General features: G+C 37.1%; 1 protein-coding gene and 1 long non-coding RNA gene across 6 annotated transcripts; one reads left to right on the forward strand and one right to left on the reverse strand.

Moving 5' to 3' along the window:
* Positions 1–919: 919 nt before the first annotated feature.
* Positions 920–4,557, forward strand: LOC116650683 (uncharacterized). Of its 4 annotated transcripts, none has more exons than XR_004303724.2 (3): positions 920–1,173; positions 3,379–3,714; positions 3,780–4,557. It is a non-coding gene; the product is annotated as an uncharacterized lncRNA (long non-coding RNA). The 4 variants fall into 4 exon arrangements; XR_004303725.2 differs by having other exon boundaries at positions 3,379–3,488; positions 3,600–4,557; XR_004303722.2 differs by having other exon boundaries at positions 3,379–4,557.
* Positions 4,558–5,836: 1,279 nt separating this feature from the next.
* SLC22A (SLC22A family member) lies at positions 5,837–14,567 on the reverse strand. 2 transcript variants are annotated; one of them, XM_015176245.3, is made up of 5 exons: positions 14,073–14,567; positions 13,763–14,003; positions 7,482–7,585; positions 6,465–7,416; positions 5,991–6,397 (listed from the first exon to the last, which is right to left on the reverse strand). In XM_015176245.3, exons 1-5 carry the CDS (start codon positions 14,297–14,299, stop codon positions 6,215–6,217), a joined length of 1,707 nt encoding a protein of 568 aa, XP_015031731.1. In that variant the 5' UTR covers positions 14,300–14,567; the 3' UTR covers positions 5,991–6,214. The 2 variants fall into 2 exon arrangements, with proteins under 2 accessions (XP_032290945.1, XP_015031731.1); XM_032435054.2 differs by lacking the exons at positions 13,763–14,003; positions 14,073–14,567 and adding an exon at positions 7,658–7,914 and having other exon boundaries at positions 5,837–6,397.
* Positions 14,568–19,268: the final 4,701 nt, after the last annotated feature.

Consider the following 19,268-nt stretch of genomic DNA (forward strand, 5'->3'; position numbering starts at 1 on the left):
ATTGTTTAACAGTCACAAGCCGCGAAACATTGAGGCTGGTCATAAAAAGGCTGTTGAACAATTGACGAGCGGCTGCTGCTTGGCAAAAATTGTTTAAACAATTTTAATTGACATCTTTCTAAAGAAACAAATATGAATGATGTGACATGTCGACGCCCATCTGCAGTTTTTCCAAGAGGTTTTCCATACATGCATATACATATATACATATTTAAGTTTGACTGAGCAGCTATTGAAATTTATTGCCAATTGATTGGCTTTTAAATAGCAAATAAAACGTGCTTTCAGCGGATTATTATTAATGCTCAAAATTTGTTGCTGCTTTGCACCCCGCACGCCCCCCAATCGGCATTTAACACCTGTGGTTTTTTGCCAAGCTTTTAACACATTTAATTAACATTTTCAATGGAATATGCTGTCAAATATGCATTCCGAATGATCGCTGCTATTTATGGCAAGCAATTAAGATAAGAAAAATAATTATCTAAACGCAATGCGCGAACAGCTACTCGCAAGATCGCGTGTATTTACCATAGAATTTCTACAGTGTAGCGTAATACATTAAAAAAAATGCCTATAAACGTAAATTGTCTTTGATTTCCCAGTCGGCGAGCAGCTTTTAAACGCTCTGTCAGCCTTTTTAACGTAAATATTTTAAGGCCTTTATAGCAATCGAATTACACATGATCTCTTACATCAGTAAAAGCTCCGCCTTGTGGCCACCCTCAATATGACACTCGCAGCGAAAGCTTTTTTGCCAACTGAGTGAGAAAGCTCCCGAGCGCTCAGAAACACCGCTTACGAAAACAACAGCGAGCCGGAGAGAGCTTTTAAAACACAACAAAAGCGCTTTCAGTAGGTTTTAAAATATACTTAAAATGATGCAGGCGAAACTTTTGGCAGTCTTTGAGATACGCTGACGTAGCGTGGACAGAACGTAAAATCAATCAAGCAGAGCTACCTGGAAGGGGAACGAAAACTACAACTGCAGCCAGAAAACACAATTGAAATAAACGCATGCCGTTGGGAAGCTTTTTAAGAATAATTCGGAAAGACGGAACATAAAGAGTACCTGCTGATAATTTTGCCAGACGCCTCGCCAACAACGTGTTGCGACTGTGGCGTGCAGGAAGGATATTCAACTCGAGGCGTTAGCTTTCTGAAGAACACAAGGTACGTACACCGTAGATAACACAATTTAAGTAACATAGTTATGCCTTTGACAATGAATATAAGACGAAAAGAGACTTGAAAATTGAAGGAAACCGTTTGCCGGCTTTCAGCGTCGCAGCCAACGGCACAAGCTCTGTTCCGTTAGCTTTCTATATGGCTGTTCTACTCCACCAAAAAGCTTTTTCCCATTTGAAAGAATATCGAGAAAGACACGCGCTATATTCGGCACGCCGAAGATTTAATACTCTTGCAGACCCAACCTTTTCCTAGTGCACAGGGAAAATAGTTAATGCCGAGTGGGGTTAAGATATCTTGAAAAAACAAAAAGTTATGACTACTGGCTGTTGATACTAATCAAGAATATATACTTTATATATGTATATGCTTTATGGGGTCGGGGATGCCTCCCTCTGTGCGTTACACTTTTCACGACCAAATTATAATAGCCTCTGCAAGGGTATAAAGATGTATGTGTGTGATTGCTTGTAAGTTATCTACCTTTGAATGACTCTCACTCGAGTTTATGTTCTGCTTGCTCAGCATAATTCTGTTTTAGTCAAATTGCAGCCGTTGTGCAAAGCTCTTTAAATATATTAAAGGTGATAATTCTCGGGTAAAACCGTACGTGTGTCTAATGGCATTTAGTTTTGAGCTCATACGGGTTGGAGTTATTAATTGACAAAAAAGAAATCGTAAGAAAAAAACTTAAATAAACTTGAATAGGCAAATGTAAAACATTTAAAAATATTGATCTCTTCGTTTTGCAAGTAATTCGTGAGAGCGCGATGAAGAAGAAGGTAATAGAGGTTGGAAGGCATATACACATATGCATTTACATGTGTACATATTTGGGGATTATCTCTGCATGTATGTATATGTACGTATGTATGTGTGGATGTGTGTGTTCTTGCAATTCATATATCTACTTTTGCTTGTGTGTGCTTTTACATGCCTCACACGAAGTTTCGTGTTTCTTATCGCTTCAAAGAAGAGCTTATCTGGAGATCAGTTGCATTTTGCATATATGTACGTATGTGTGTATTAGGTAAAGAGAAAATAAAAATATGTGCTGTACACACGAGCTATTACTCTACTTTTGTTTTGGATCCATTGATCGCTCGTCTTTTAGGTATAAAAATGAGAAATGAGAAACCGGCGCACAGCAAATAAGCAAGCGCTCAAAATTCGAGTGAGACCGATGCGACACATTGATATGCATACTCACCCACACAAGCCCGTGTATGTGAAGAGATGCGGCAAAGCCAGAGATAAGCAGTCACCTGTTAGTGTGTGTGTTCGCTGTCATTTATCTTCTTACGCTCATGCACTCACAGCTCTTTCTTGGTGCTGATCGCTGATTGGTCCAATTAATAACCGCTTGCATTGAAGTTCTCGTCTCTTCGTGCTCAGCACCGTTTTTATGAACCTGAGCAACGTTCTGCCGTGTTAGTGTGGCCTCATCAGTCAATAAGGTATGTTGTGATGGTGCGAGTTACAGGCTATTAAAGCAATTATTATTTGAGTGATACCTCAACTACAACTGTTAATTTGTGTTAAACAATATAATATACATTTTGCATTTCACTCGTGTTATCGCACGCCGCGCAATGAGAACGAAAAGTTGACGCACAGAAAAAAAAAAACAAATCTTGCAAAATGTGTGTGGATGTGATGCATAAGTAGATAATGCACCAGCACGCATATACACATACTTGCGTACATTCATATTTAACGGTTATCTCTGCATGCATACATATATGTATGTATATATGTAGGGTGTGTGATATCTACTTAGGCTTGCATCTGCATGCTTGCCTTTGCGTTATCTACCTTTGAATGGCGCTCACGTGAGTTTTTGGTTTGCTTTCTCAATTTGCTGTGCACCGATTTTCGCCCATTTTGTTTCGGCGCAACATAATTCCGTTTTAGTTAAATGCCAGCAGTCGAGTTGAGCTTGTCGGGAAATACAATAAGTGCATATTCTCGGATAACTAGCGTCCGTATCTCAATTTGTATACGTTTTTGGACTCGTACGGATCAAGCGAATCAATTGGCAACAAAAAATCTCATTGTGAACTTTGATCCAAATGGTAGTAGTTGCTTCAAGCTGGTTGGCACATCCCAAAAGCTATATTTTGTACATTATTTAACCAATATAGAGCTAATCGTAATCTACAAAATACTAATTAATTTTTAATTTTGTAGTTTTCAGCCAAATGTTCCCTGGACAAGGATACCATTAATGTTGTTGGTGCCTAGATGACCTTGGTTATTTTATACCATGGATATACATTCCACTAAATTTTAACCTAAATGTAATGGTTATGGTTACTTAAATCAACATGTTTAGTGTTGGTTCTGTCGATTTTACAGGCAATGTATTTAAGTTTGCAAGAAGTTATTCATTTTTCACTCTGTCGTTCTAGCAAATCTGCCACGCCCATAGACAGCAAAATCTTCTGTATCGTTGGTACCTTCATGAAGACATTAAAAAGAAGTCTGCATCGGAATTTTAAAGATTATGTCTCTTCCGGATCAGTTGTAATCTAATCGATATGTTTCAGTTTACAAGAACTAATGTACATGTTTTATTTTGTATTTTTCAGCTTAATCTGACGCGCCCATGGACAGCATATAATCTCCATATCATGGACAAACATTTATGATCGCCATTGTGGGTATCTGTTGATCCATATGTCCTTGGGAATTTCATACCATGGATATAGTCCTGGCGAACCAGAAGGACCAAGTTCTTGCAAAATGCGCAAGAACATGGTTCTAAAATATGTGTTAATTTCTTTTACAGCAACCTTAGCAACAGATCCGATCCCTGGATGGTTCCTAGTTGACAACAATATCCTTGGTCATACCATGCCATCGATAGAGTCCTTGGGAACCTAGAGGATCACATCTCTGCAGAATGCGCTTTGATATGGTCCAAAAATATGTATGCTTTTTTTTCAGAAGTCCTTTTACTTTAGCTGCAGCTGCAGCTTTTGTTTAACAGCTATTTTACAGCACTCTTTTTACATGAACTGTTATTTAACAGTTCCCATTTTAAATGAGTTACATTTTTGCCCCTTCAGGCTATGCAATGAAATTTTTTTTTTCGCAGAACTTGACCCTCTGGGAATTCCTGTGCGATTGTCAACAGACACTCCTAGCGTCCGATTATATATTTATTTTTATGCTAATTTGCTGAATTATTTCTCTAAAAATTATACAAATCGAGCAGAAATTATAATTTTAGCTTATTGAAAATTCATATGACTATATCTGGCTTAATTAAAGAAGGTTCCTGAAAAAATTAGCTTTGCCACTCGTGGAGGTCCTTAGAGCTCATTGTACTCCTTAATTTGGCAGTCTGAAAACACAAAAAACACATTTAAATTGAACATATAAATAATTATATTAAAGCGGAAAATTGGCCATAACTCGGGCATGTCCTTGCAGATTTTCAAAGGACATGGTGCGTTAGGATCATATTGACCCCCTGCATCGATCTGCATCATCAAAATATGGGGTCATCTAAGAATCCCAGCACTTGTATTTTGACTTGTAAAATTTCAGTCGCAAAGTGCAGGGAAATGCCCCGAAAACACAAATCCTTAAATATCTCCGAAACTACAAGGACGATTCTAATGAAATTTGGCCAGCTTGTAGTCCTGGTTAATACAATTTTTTTGACACATGAGTCGCAAGGATACACAAGGATACAGCTGAGCTATGGCCTATTTTAGGTATACAAAATTGTCCTTAAAACTTTTTTGTCTGAAGGACTTTTGTCCTTTGGGTTGTTAATTCTTTAATGGGAGGGTGAGGACTATCTGCTGGCCAAAGGACATCCATATAGTCCTTCAAATGGCAAAGTTAGACCGGATATTTTCGATTTTGGCCACTTTTGCGACTAACCCCCTTGAATAAATTTCGATGAAATTTTTTGTCGAATTCTGGAAATCCTTGAATGCCAATCGATAGTCCTACTTACTACGAGCCTTAAAAGGTATATCCTTCAGTTATCCTTAAGGATTCTGCCGGGTTATGGCTATTTGAAAAATGTCCTTTTTAGAAAATTAGCCATAACTCAGCTAAACCAAGGGCGATTCTGATGTCCTTTGGACAGTTTGTGGTCCTTGTTTATATGATTTGTTTGACATATGAATAGCTAGGATCCGCAGGGATTTGGCGAAGCTATAGCTTTAGTAAGTTACAAAAGAATTGTACTAATATCTAGGCTGTCTGAAGGACTTTCGTCCTTTTTATTGGGTATTTTGAATCGAGAGGATGAGGACTATCGGTTGGTAAAAGAACATCATGATTCGCAAGGATACTGGCGATCTACAGCCTTCTTTCTTTACAGACAAAAATCTCCTCTCCACAGCTACTTGAAGGACTTTCGTCCTTTTTATTACATATTCTAAAATGGCAAGACAAGGACTGCACGTTGGCCAAAGGACATCAAGATGGTCCTTGAGGTGACTTAAAAAATAACATATCTCAGAAACTATAAGGACGATTAAAATGCCCTTTGGACAGATTATAGTCCTTGTCATCCGCAAGGATAACGCCAATCAACATCCTTCTTCTTTACAGACAAATATATCTGTTGCTCACTTAGAGCTATTTTTATATAAGAAGGATATAGATTTTTGGCTATAACTCGGCGAAATCCTTAAGGATCTGGTATGAGCACACTTTTTGACTCGCAGGATCGTGCGTCAAACGATCCGTAAGGATTTAGTACAATTAATATAATGAAAACCTATGTCAAACTTAAATTTATCCTAATCTTAAAGTAGTCAGGACAAGTATTATTGTATGCAGATATTATTGTTCGGCTCTCACAGGAGCATGCAATGCTATAATTTATTACTATTCAAAAGTTGCTTATAAATAAATAATATATTTAAAGAGAAAAAAAATATGTAGAGCACATATGTAAATATATGCTGCATTTAGTGATATATAATGCAAAGTTGTGTCTTTGAACTGTCTCGTGGTTGTCTTAAAATTAGTTTGTCTGTAGATTTAATTGAGCCTATTATGCGGGAACGTTGATATTCTGATCCTTTGGCGGTTTCTTCTTGAAGCCAATGGCATCCGCTTCCTTGACCGTTGTGGGCAACACAAGGTTTGTGGTTTCGGGAAAGAACAGAGTCAGGCATCCGCTAAATATGGCAGCGCAAGCGAAGAGAATGGCTGGAGCATTTGTATAATACTTGGCCTAAATTGAGATTGAGAAGTTTATAGGTTAATAGGAATATGACAAATAGAAAATCAAATAAAGTTACCAATAGCGGCGTCTGCGGCGCCAACATGGAACCAAATCTGCCCATCATGGAGCAAAAGCTCAACAAGCTGTTCCTCAGATTAGTGGGAAAGATTTCTGAAGCGAAGAAATAGAGCACCTGGAAGCTAGCCGTGATGGTCAGCTTACCGACCAGGAAGAGCACCAGCTGCAAGACTTGTTGATCGCCTCCGGCGAAAATGGTGCCAATGCAACAGAGGCCACTGAACAGCATAAGACCACACAGGGAGTAGCGTCTGCCAAAGCGATCCATGATCAGAAGTGGCATAAAGAAGCCCGGAATCTCCACCAGTGCAATAAAAGCAAAGTTGTTGTACTTATTGCCATCCAAAAGCACCACGTTCAAGCTGAGCCCATAGTAGACCAGCACATGGACAATCCAGCACAAGGAGCAATTGGCAATGCGCCACTTAAAATTGCTGAAGGCCTCACGAATGGGAAATTTACTCTCGTCGGACTGCTGGAGCTTATCCCGATTGGCTATGACCAATTTGTCCAATGCACTCTCCGACAGCTTGCGCTTATTCACCCTGGCCGCTCGGCGTAGAATGCCCCGAGCTCGCTCCTCCTTGCCGACACTTAGCAACCAGCGCACGCTCTCGGGCAAAATCCAGAAGTAGGCGAGCAGAATCAGCGAAGGCGTGTAGGCAATTCGCAGCAGAGTGCGCCAGTGCGGAAAGGCCTTCGCGAACATGGCCAGGGACACTTCGCCGATGGCATAGAAAATGGTTATCACACTGCAGGCGAGCACACGACGCTTTGGGCCCACCAGCTCAATGCCAATCACAAAGCACGTTGAGTACAGGGTGCTGCTGGTCATGTTGTCCAAAAACTCAAAAACAAGGAAGCAAATATAGTTGGGTGAATAGGAGCGCACAATGCCCAACACGGCGCCCAAAATTCCGCCCAAGGCAATGGAAAAGCTGCGACCATAACTGCAAAACAATGGAAAATTAACAGTATTGTAATGGAAAAATTGCTTAATACAAGTTAAACATACCGATCGGCCACAAAACCTCCGAGCGGTATGCCAAAGAATTGTCCCAGATTGTTTATGGTGCCGACAAGTGATAATTTCCATTCATCGTCGCAGAATATCTCAAACTTTAAAAAGATTCCATTTAGTTCAGAAAGTTATTTTTTATTACACTTTTATTTATTTCGTTATCCCCATACCCCCGTCCCGCTCCAATAATGCAAATATAACGAACAAGTTTCCGCAATAAATTGGCGTAACAAAAGATTTATTTTGCAGCTCATTATTCACTTGACTCGCCAGTTTATTTGCTTGTGTGATTTACTGTCACTTGCATATCTAATCTAGAATGGTTATTTACTTATGCTGCAATTGCTTGTGCCCCTGAAAACTGAGCTCCGGGTCGCCCAGACGCAGTTCAGACGAGTCTCTGACTTTGACTTGTGACACATTTATCTTATGTCTACAAGCCAATTAGTTAAGTGATAAAATTTCAAATTGTTGGGAAATTTCTAGTGTGCCTAAGATGCACATAAAGAAAAACACACGTAGTGGTTCGGTTAAATGTTTAATGGAAACTTCAAAGCATGAGTACAAAAATCTGAACAAGTACTCAATTACAGAATGAGTACTATGCTGATACAATGTTGCCAGATTATAAAGAAGCTTAACAGCTTATTGTCACTATTTTAACACTTCTTCTTAAGCTAATTATAATCAGTTGCAAAATAACAAATTTAATTCAATCCAAGTGTTTTTACAAAGCCTACGTGCTTTTGCTTACTTAAACATTTTGTTAGTATATCTGCAACATTATTATTTGTAGGTACGTATTCTAATGCAATATCATTACATTGTACCTTTTCACGTATAAAATGATACCTTATGTCTATGTGCTTAGTGCGCTTATGATGGACTGGATTTTGCGCAATATGTTGCGCGCTTAGGTTGTCGCCACATATAGTCAACGGCTCTGTATCCTTTGACCATCCCATCTCACTAAGTAGCCTGCGTAGATAAACTGCTTCTTTGGCAGCCATGGACAAAGAAATATATTCTGCTTCAGTGCTGCTCAATGCGACAACGCTTTGCTTTGATGAAGTCCAAGAGAACGCACTGCCTGCCAGGAAAAATGCGTAGCCACTATAGGATCTCCTGTCCAGCCGATCGTTGCCCCAATCTGCATCTGCATAGCCTTTTAGTGGTTTGCCATTTTTACGGTATACTAATTTCATATTCTTTGTACCCGCAAGATATCTTAGAATGTGCTTTGCTGCAGACTGGTGTTCTCCATGAGGATTAGCATTTCTTTGTGATAATTTGTTTACAGCATGCAAAATGTCTGGTCGGCTCAAAACTGCTAAGTATATAAGCGAACCAATTAATGACTGATATTGCGTTATATTTACCTTTACACAAGTATCGTCGTTGCAGTCCACTTGAAAACCTGGGTCAAGAGGTGTGCTTACTGGACGGCAATTGCTCATGCCATACTTGTCCAATAGGCCTTGAATGTGCGTCTTCTGGCACAGCGAAACGGAACCTCGATCGCCGTCGCGTTGGATTTCCATGCCTAGGAAATAGCTAATGGGGCCTCCATCGTGCATTTTAAAATTTGATGCAATCTTCTTCTTAATCACGGCTATGTCTTCTTCGCTGGGACACACTATGATTAAATCGTCGACGTAGACAGCGATGTAGCTGAATTGTTGTTGCTTTTGCTTGACGTATAAGCATGCTTCATTTTTGCATCTTTTAAAATCCATGCCTCTCAATACCTCATCGAGCGTATTGTTCCAAACTCGTCCGGATTGTTTAAGCCCGTAAAGTGCCTTTTCTAGTTTGAGGACTTTATTTGGATGCTGCTTGTCAATAAAATTCGGCGGCTGTTTCATGTACACAGTTTCATTAAGCTTACTATTTAAGTATGCGTTTGAAATGTCGACTTGATGCATATACAGCTCTTTTTCGGCAGCTATTGCGAATAACATGCGAATGGTTTCATATCGAATTACGGGAGAAAACGTTTCCCAGTAATTGACACCAAATTGTTGACCACAACCTTGTGCAACTAGTCGAGACTTAAATTTTTCAATATTACCATCTTTATCTCTCTTGATTCGGTAAACCCATTTTGAACCAATGGCCTTTTGTCCAGGAGGTAGCTCACACACTGACCATGTCTCATTTGCTTGTAAAGCGTCGTACTCTATTTGCATAGACTTTTCCCAATCCTGCGCATTTTGGCCATGTAATGCTTCTGCAACTGACTGCGGAGTTTCAATGTCTTCAATCTGATTAAGACTATTGATCAATTGGTACTGCTTTCTGGGCCTGCCTGGCTGACCTGTACGTATAATTTTTGGCCTGCCACGCCCATGTTTTACTACAGCTTCAACTTGTGGCAGCGCTACTTGGTCATTGTCGTCATCGTTGCCATCTTCTCCTGGATCGCTTGCGCTCACAAAATCCTCCTCTTCTTCTTCATTTGAGTCACTGTTGTACTCTTGCACCTCGGCAGGTTGCTCTGGGTGGTTTTTTGCAACCTCATGATTTGACTCAAACGGGATAATGTACGTCGTGAAGGTGTTTCTGTCTGAAATACTGCATGCATCAGTTGTTGCTATGTCAAACTCACCTTCAATGAATTTGACATCCCTTCTTTCAATAACTGTTCGCTTCTCGCGATCATATAGGCGATATGCCTTTGCTGTAAAGGAGTAACCAACAAAAATGTACTCCTTGCCCTTTGCTTGGAACTTGCTTTTTCTGACTTTGTCGAGTGCAAATGCCCGCGAGCCAAATACTCTCAAGTGCTGTACTGATGGCTTGCGATCCTTCCATACCTCAAATGGTGTGCTTCCATCTAATGCTTTTGTGGGACATCTGTTGCGCAAATAAACTGCTGTTGCAACAGCCTCTGCCCACAAAAATTCTTCAAGCTTTGAATGAATTAGAAGACTTTTTGCCATTTCAACGATGGTCCGATTAGCACGTTCGGCCACACCATTTTGCTGCGGAGTGTAAGGAACTGTTAATTGCCTCTTTATACCGCACTCGATCAAAAATTCAGTGAATTGCTTATTCACATACTCTGTTCCATTGTCGCTGCGCACAGCCTTTATTTTATTTCCTGTTTGGCATTCTACAAAAGTTTTAAACATTTTAAACTTTTCAAAAACTTGGCTTTTTGAGTGCATAAGGTAAACAAATATCTTGCGTGAGTAGTCATCAATAAAAGTTACGAAATATCGATTGCCTGCAAGCGACTTAACATTCATCGGACCACATACGTCTGTATGTACTAAGTCCAGTACTTGCTTTGAGACACGATTCGCTTTCTGTGGGAATGGCAATGCACAAATTTTTGCTTTATTACATGTATCGCAATTTATTTCTAATTGTACATTTTCAACTTTCATACCACGCACCAGTTGCTTATCATTAAGCAATTTCAAATCCTTAAAATTCAGGTGGCCAAATCTATTGTGCCATTTTATGGAAGATGAATCAGAACTATTTAGCATATGAACCTGATCAAGACTATGTTTGTAAACATACAAACCATTTTCGTGTCTTGCCCTTATTATCTCGTTGCCTTCTTTGTCTTTTATCAGCGCAATTTTCCCTTCAAATATGGTAGAATTCTCAAACTTTGCTGCAGCACTTACTGATAAAAAATTCATGCTTAAGTCAGGGACATATAAAACATTTTGCAGCTTTAATTTTATTCTATTGCAGTGCAACTCAACACTGCCACTGCCGGGTGAATCGATAAACTTATTTGCGGCCAACATTATCGACGTCTTTTTATCAGCATACGTAAGGAACATGCTGCGGTCGCAGCACATGTGCGATGTTGCACCACTGTCAACGCACCAAAAACTCTTTTGCTTCTCCTTGACACACGTGTGCATTAAGCATAGAGACTTTTCGTCCTTTTGGCTCTTTTTATCATCCTTCTTTTTATTTCGGCAATCGCTCGCTCGATGCCCTTCTTTTTCGCAATTAAAACATTTGCCTCGGAATGGCTGCTTACTGCTATTCTTTCTGCCTTTGCTTTCGACACTGTTGTTGTCCCGCGGTCCATTATGTTTGTGTGTATACACTGCTTCTGGTGTCCCTATGCCGTCTCTGCTAGCTCTTTCTTGCTTTCGCGTGGCCTCTTCTAACATTTTAACCTTGACGACTTCGAATTTGGGCAGCTCATCGCGTGTCTCAATCGCTATTACAAAATTTTCCCATGTGTCTGGTAGACTGCTCAAAAACATGATGACCTGCAACTCGTCATTGAGTTTGATGTCTAATTCTGCCAACTTTTCAATTGTCTCAACAAATGAATTGACATATGCGACTACATCGTCACCCTGCTGCATATTGAAACGTATTAATTTTTGATATAATTGGACCTTCCTAATCGGTCCAACTGAGACATGAATTTCCTTTAGTTTTTTCCATACAGCTGCAGATGTTGGGCATGACTTGATATGCATCAACTGTGTTGGCTTCAGATTTAAAATTATGTAAGCCATCGCTTTTTGGTCGACACTAACCCATTTTTCGATATCCTCACCATTTCCTTCTGGCTTAACATATTTTCCACACACAACATTCCATAGGTCCGCCACCACCAAGACACTTTTCATGGCCATATGCCATACGTCATAATTGTCCTCACCAAGTTTTTCTATTTGATGCGACATGTTCATTTTGACAATTTCACCACGTTATTCTTCGCACGAAATAAACTTTTTAAAAATTTAACAAAAGGAAGCTTTCAAAACCATAGACACTTTGTGTACTTATTTAACCGAAAACAACGAGACCTGGGCCCATAACCAATGTTGGGAAATTTCTAGTGTGCCTAAGATGCACATAAAGAAAAACACACGTAGTGGTTCGGTTAAATGTTTAATGGAAACTTCAAAGCATGAGTACAAAAATCTGAACAAGTACTCAATTACAGAATGAGTACTATGCTGATACAATGTTGCCAGATTATAAAGAAGCTTAACAGCTTATTGTCACTATTTTAACACAAATGCTGAGCTTATCAAATGTACTTAAGTAACAGTTATTTTTGGTAAGCCCCATAAACAATTGTATGAGCGTTAAGCTGACATTTATAAAAGATTCGTTACTATTTTGCGCTCCAATTTTGGCGACAAGCTAAAAGCTTGCCTTGCGAAAAGGTTCGATGCACGCTAAAAGGTCTACTGTGGTCTGTTGTTGTTTCAGATGTTTTGATATCGCATTGCGTACTAAGGTCATCTGTTTAAATTACATTTATCAAGCTATGTTTTTAATAAAAGATACCTCTATTAAATAAAAAAACTGAACTGAAACTTGAAGGAAGTTCAGTTAAATATAGATGAGCACATGATTTTAGAACAAAAGATTATGAAGCATTGAAATCGTATCGTAAGGAATTGAGTTGTATTGAATATTAAATTGCTTCTAATATGTTATTGCTGAAATTCACACTTTTTTAATTAATTTATATTATACTATAGTCAAGTTGAATGTAATTAGCATTCGATTCATTGTTCGGATGACAGATTTAATTATAGCAATTATTTCTATTTTAAATTTGCTTTAAATGTATAATCATAAAAATAGAACTGTCGGATTTGGTCACGAATATTAAAACAGAAAAGTTATAATATCCAAAATGTAAAAATATTAGTTTTTGTGGCACAATAAAAATAAAGGAAAATAATCAATGAATAGATTGTTATGAAAACAACTTGGCTTTAGTTGCATAGAAAAACTAGCCCCAATATCGCATGACTTGACTATTTCCAAAATGGTTAAAATAGATACTGATAGCCAACGTCCCTTTGGACGCTGTCAATTAAATTTGTACAAGTGTTTAATGAGCACTAGAGGGCTTGCAGCTGTCTGTCGCGTTCTTATCGTGACTTTTATAACATTAAAGGCCCCATTCGAGGGTAACTGATCGACGATGATCGTAAACGATTGACAAGTCAAAAAACAAGACAGAATGGAAACAAAAAACTAGGGGCTGCCCTAGTCATTGAACTCATAAATTTTGATAAGATTTCAAGCTGAGAAATTTGCCTAATAGTTTGCTTGACACTGACACTGGATTAGTCGGCCCAGCCCCTCTCAGAGCGCGGCTGAGCTGAGGTGGCGCTAGGACCAGCTGAGGTATGCAGAAATCGGATGACTTATTATCAAAGTCCATGCTAGTCGAGAGTCTGGTGTTTATGGGCTGATAAGTCTTGGGGCCCCCATCGTTGTCTCGCTTACGTGGTTAATCGCAATCGAACTTTGATACTCACGTCATTGGAAATGGTAAACTCTTGATCGCGAAATTTGAAATCGTTGCCGGGACATCGCTCGATTTTCTCCTTATTGTAGTTATCGGCCAGACAGATATTCTGAGTTTGATTCCAGGAAGACAACTGATAGTTATCGTAGCGATTGCACTTGTCCAGTTCCCTGCCATTCTTTGGTATGCTATACTCGGTCCAGGGCTCATCGTATTGGCTGTCGGGTCCATCGCACTCTGTAATGTTACATCTGTTGGTTTGAAGAATTTCTTTTGTGACTGGATGTCGAAATAACTCACTAACTGCAAGTAAAGTTCACCTGTGCATCACCGTTCCGGCCGTGAAAACGTATGTTACAGAGAACATGGCATGAAACATCATTGGCAAACAGATCAGCAAAAATATAAACAACTGAAAGCGTCCAAACTGTCCAATGTGCTTCAGTATGGCGTCCAGTGTTATTTCCTCCGGATCGGCGGCATTTGAATTTACGGCCATTTCCATTTGGTTTATGGCCGGCAGTGGCGCTTGTTCAGGGGTTGTCATTTGGTTTCTGTCTTTTTTTTTCTTTCTTTCTTTTTTGTTTATCCAAATCTGTGCACAATTAACGAACTATTGCGTACATTTAGTAAGTTTATTTATACGCGGGCGTTTTTATAATTTTTGCTTTCTTTCTTTTTGCCAAGTTTATTTTTAAACGCGAACAACTTTTACGTTGTTCACAGCATGGAAACGCGAGACACACTGCGATCGTCGATCCGCAGCCGCACGGTGGTCGGCCCCAAAGTTGTCGTTCTCTCTGCCGACTCGAGCCAATGGTGAGGTGCGCTCTTATTAGGCCCTGTCCTGTTAAATAAGTTTCAAAATCTAAGCATATGCGCTCTCCCATTTGATAAGATTGCTATAGTTAAGCCAATACATCTCTGATAACGTGTCTACTGAATGTCGAAGATAATCAATGTTTTCGTAGAAATTTTTACACTCTCGATAAGGAGAAATGGGCTTTAAATAATGGGTAATTCTCAATAATATGTTGAGTTAGATAAAGGAAACTGCATCTTCAAACAGAAAGTTTAAGAGCTTTCTTTTATGAAAAGCGTAATTATATGAAATTAAATTCAATTAACATTATTTCTTATGTATAATGCTTTTTTCGGGATTTTCAGTTATTCTTAAACAAACTATTTGGAACATATGACAAAATTGGTAAAAGGACCTCTTTTTAGTTGGTCGGCTCAAGTTTTAGTTATATAATATATATATATATATATATATATATATATAAGTATATATACGTGTTCACGTGCTGCCAGCATGTTCTTTCCAAACTGAAATACGCTCTATTTTTATCTGGCGTTTTAAATAAAATGAAAATAAAAATATTAATGGGCAGCACTGAAAATCTTCAAGCAAAATAAAAACTAATTAAGCTTTTGAACCTGAAGTTCTGCTGATGCAATTTATATGCAAAAATAAAGTGGTTTAACATTAAATTCTTAAGAGCTGAGCTGAGCAGAGCTGAGCATTCCATGCAGTTTAAATGAATTTCCAATTGCATTGACATTCAATAAGAGTGAACGATACTGAAAATGAACCGGTCCCAAGGCAAACATCTCCTCACCTGCTGCACTTTATTTGGGACACGAATGCGAGTTACGTTTTAATTGCCATCGATTCTAACGAATATGCAAATAAGCAATGAATGCCAAGCAATGAGGTGGAAATTGAGGGTTTCTTTATATGGACCCATTTGGGTTTTTTTTTGTAATTGCGTTTATTTATATATTTTTGCTTTAAATTGCACATCTACACGTGCTTTATGCTGTGCCGCCTGTCGCAGTCATAACCATTTGCCCTGACGACGTAATCAACTTTGTTAACAAATCGCAAACCCGACTATCACATGCCCCAATCAAAAATGCTAATAGTACATATAAGTTTGTGTAATAGTAGAAACTGTTTATAAATGCGAACATTGCTCCCACAGCTCGTCCCTCTCACATCGCAGCTACTCTCTGCCGCTCTCTCTTCTCTCACTCTCGCTCTCTTGATGTTTTGTTTATGAATGGGACAGAGACTTGTGCTAATAAGTGATTGTTTATTTATGTTTGATGTTGACACTTTTAAATTTATTTGTATAAACTTTTTTTTCGGCACATTTTATGAATGGATAATGACTAACAAAATAAAATCTTCTACATTTTTATTTGTGTGTTTCAATCAAACAAGTATTACGCGATCAGTTCAACTAAAAAAGGTTTTACAATAGCTCAAAAACTGTTCGCAATATTTTAAGTCTGACCGACTGCGTTTCCCTTGGAATCTGCATTGCTCTCAGCTATTGCAATTATTTAGCCCATTAACTTCGTGCCTAGGCAATTATTAACCTGTCATCTTGAAATATTGTAGAAAAACCCTATGAGACTCTAAAGCTTTGTAAAAACCGAATTCTAAATACTTTGCTTTTTTTTTTGTGGCAGTTTAATTATGAATTATATTGGCCTTTGAATCAGTTGGACTTTGGGGCCTTAAATGCAAGTGTGCCGGAAACCGTATTACATGCTGCCTTCAGACCCGTCTGTTCTATAAAATTGAATGTATAATTAATAAAGGCTTAAAACTTTCGCATTCACTTTTGAATGAGAATCGCTCTACGACACGATTCTCGGAATTCAAGTAATGCTGACCTGATTAATATTATTTTTAGCAATATGTACATCAAGTCTCCCTCTCTTTGATTTACTAGCTCTCGCTCTCTTTTTATTCTGTTATTCTTTATTCTTTAACTGAAGCTTTCTATGCGATTTTCAAAAAGTCTAGCTGGTTTTGCTGTGAGTGTTATTTAATTTGAAGAGTATTTGATTGATTTGTTAATGTACGTTAATATACTTACGTTTCAATGATGGACTGTGTTAATAAATAAGACATATGTTGTTATTTTGTTTGAATATATCTAAACACATACCTTTATTTAATGAATTCAAAAATTGTGTTTAATTCTGTTTGACTTTTTCTTTTGTTTTCATATCCATGTTTTTCGCCATTTCTGGTACATTTCAATTAAATTCACACCCAATACATATAGAAAGAATCTCCAAATATTCCAGTGTTCTTATGTTTTTGTTTGCTATTTACTGTTTTTTTTTTTTTTGGTTTTATGTTTTTTTTTTTTTTTTTTTTTTAATTACTTTTGTTTTGCTGGTATTTGAAGTAAAAATTTGACTCAAAACACATTTAGTTCGAGAACGCAATACACTTAGCTTTGTATTTGGTTTCTTTAAAATTCTTTCTGACTTGGCTAAATTTGCAATATGTATATGTGTGTGTTAGTGTGTGTGTGTGTATGTGTGGGCGTTGAAGTGTCTATGTATGTTGATGATATGATGGTAAAACTTGATACGTAATTGAATGTCAACGAAAAAGTTGCAGTATATGTATATGTATGTATATATATATATATATGTATATATATATATATATGTATTTATATATATGATGCTTATATGAGTAGTGAATAAATACATATGCACTGGTATTAATCATTACTATAATCGGTTTAAATAATTCACTTAATAGCTTGAACATTTTGTATTCCTTTTGTTTTTTGCTTTTTAAATCTATAAATTCAATTATAATGCACTTAACTTTGTGTGTATCTCCATTTGTTTCTCTTTTGTTTCTTATTGCACGTGTGTATCTGTGTGTATAACTTTTGTTTAACATATTTACGATGTCTGTGTGTGGGTTCCTAATGTTAGTGTCCATGTGTCTATGTGTGTGTGTGTGTGTGTGTGTGTGTGTGTAGTGTATTATGTATGCATATTGCACATACTCGTACATAAGTACATACACATGATGATTTGTATTTTTCCATATATAGTATATATGTAAATATTTTTAAATATAATTTTTATAGAATTGTAAATATATTGTAAATAATGTTTGCTTTTTTTTTTTGTATTATTATTTTTCTTATTTTTTTTTCTTTTGTATTCCTTCAACTTTTACCATTTGTTGTTGTACATTTCGCCATTATGTTTGCAATGATGTATTAATACCGCTTTTTTACCGTTGCTTATTGTATGTAGTTAAATGGTTGTGTGTTTGTTTAAACTTTGTTGTGATTATGTTGTCTTCGGGTATGTATGTATGTGCCTAACAAATATGCTTGTAAGTATTCTTGTATATGTTTGGGTGTCTCAGAGCCCAATATTCTTATATGGGAATCTGCACTTGGCTTGTGTAAATCTGGAATTCTGCCGGTATTTGAAATGAATTTTGGTTCACAATGCCGTGTTTTCATACCTATCAGCTTTCAGAACTCATTTCAGTATTTCTTGGATTTTGTATCAATTCCAAATTATAACTAAATTTTTGAAATACTCAGCATAATTCCATAGATCAGCCCACTCTAGTCCTGTACGAGAGTATGTGTAGTATTGTTTTCATTTGTTTTCTTGTATTACTTTTGTATAGAGTGTTAGTACACATTTAAGAAGTATTTTAAATATTATTGTTGTACACAGATAAACAAGTTTTAATTTAATTATCATTTTATTCATATTCTCAATACCCTTCTTAATTTTGCAATTTTCATTGTTTATTGGAATCTAAAAATGTTTTCAGTGCTGCTTTCAAATACAATTAATCGATCTTCCAGTGTTCGCCATATACAAAAAGAGTACGATCTGTCGAGTTACTTTAATATTTTTGTGTAAGCTGTGCAAAGAACAGAAGGGGGTGTGTGTGTGTGTGTTTTTTTTTTCAGCTCTAAAGCTATGTAACTACTTTTTGTGGGTTAGTTTTCAGTTTTCCAATTGAATTAGATTCTCATTTATCTTGTTTTGTTTTGTTTGTTCTATACACATCAAAAACGAAGCGGTGCTGTCTTCTAAGTAGTTTACATTATTAACTATTATCGTTTAAATTGTTTGAAAATTTCCAAAAATTGGTGGTTCTGAAACCAACTGTTTTTGTGTGTACTTTGAATACAGTTTCAACAAAGAGAATAAATCCGTTAAACAAATCGGCAAACAAAAATTTGCACTACAAATTGGCACTAACTTTTAGTTTTTGTCATTCCTTTCACCGCAATAATAACTCAAATATTTTTTTCCATTGGCTTAAATATATTTATCCAAAAACATTCTTTGGCATTTTTAACAATCAATTTGTTTAGCCAGACATACAAATATTTAAAGATGTTTTTCAATTATGACATTGTTCATTTTATTTATTGAAGCTCTAGTTTTATGATTGCCTTGCAGTTTTCTACAACTTGTAAATATGGTTTTCAAATATTTTCTCATTTTATACGCATTTAGTTTTTATATTTTTATTATAGGACTGTTTCATTTGTCAAATTATAAGAATTAAACACTTGTAATTTAAATGTCAGAGAAGATTTTTACGACACAAATAAATATATTTCGCCTCAAAAGTATGCAACGCTTTTAGACATGTTGAAATTTATACACTATATAGCAAGAATATTGAAATTAGGATTCATATCTCA

Source organism: Drosophila virilis, chromosome 3, assembly GCF_030788295.1.
Source record: "Drosophila virilis strain 15010-1051.87 chromosome 3, Dvir_AGI_RSII-ME, whole genome shotgun sequence".
NCBI classification, from domain to species: domain Eukaryota; kingdom Metazoa; phylum Arthropoda; class Insecta; order Diptera; family Drosophilidae; genus Drosophila; species Drosophila virilis.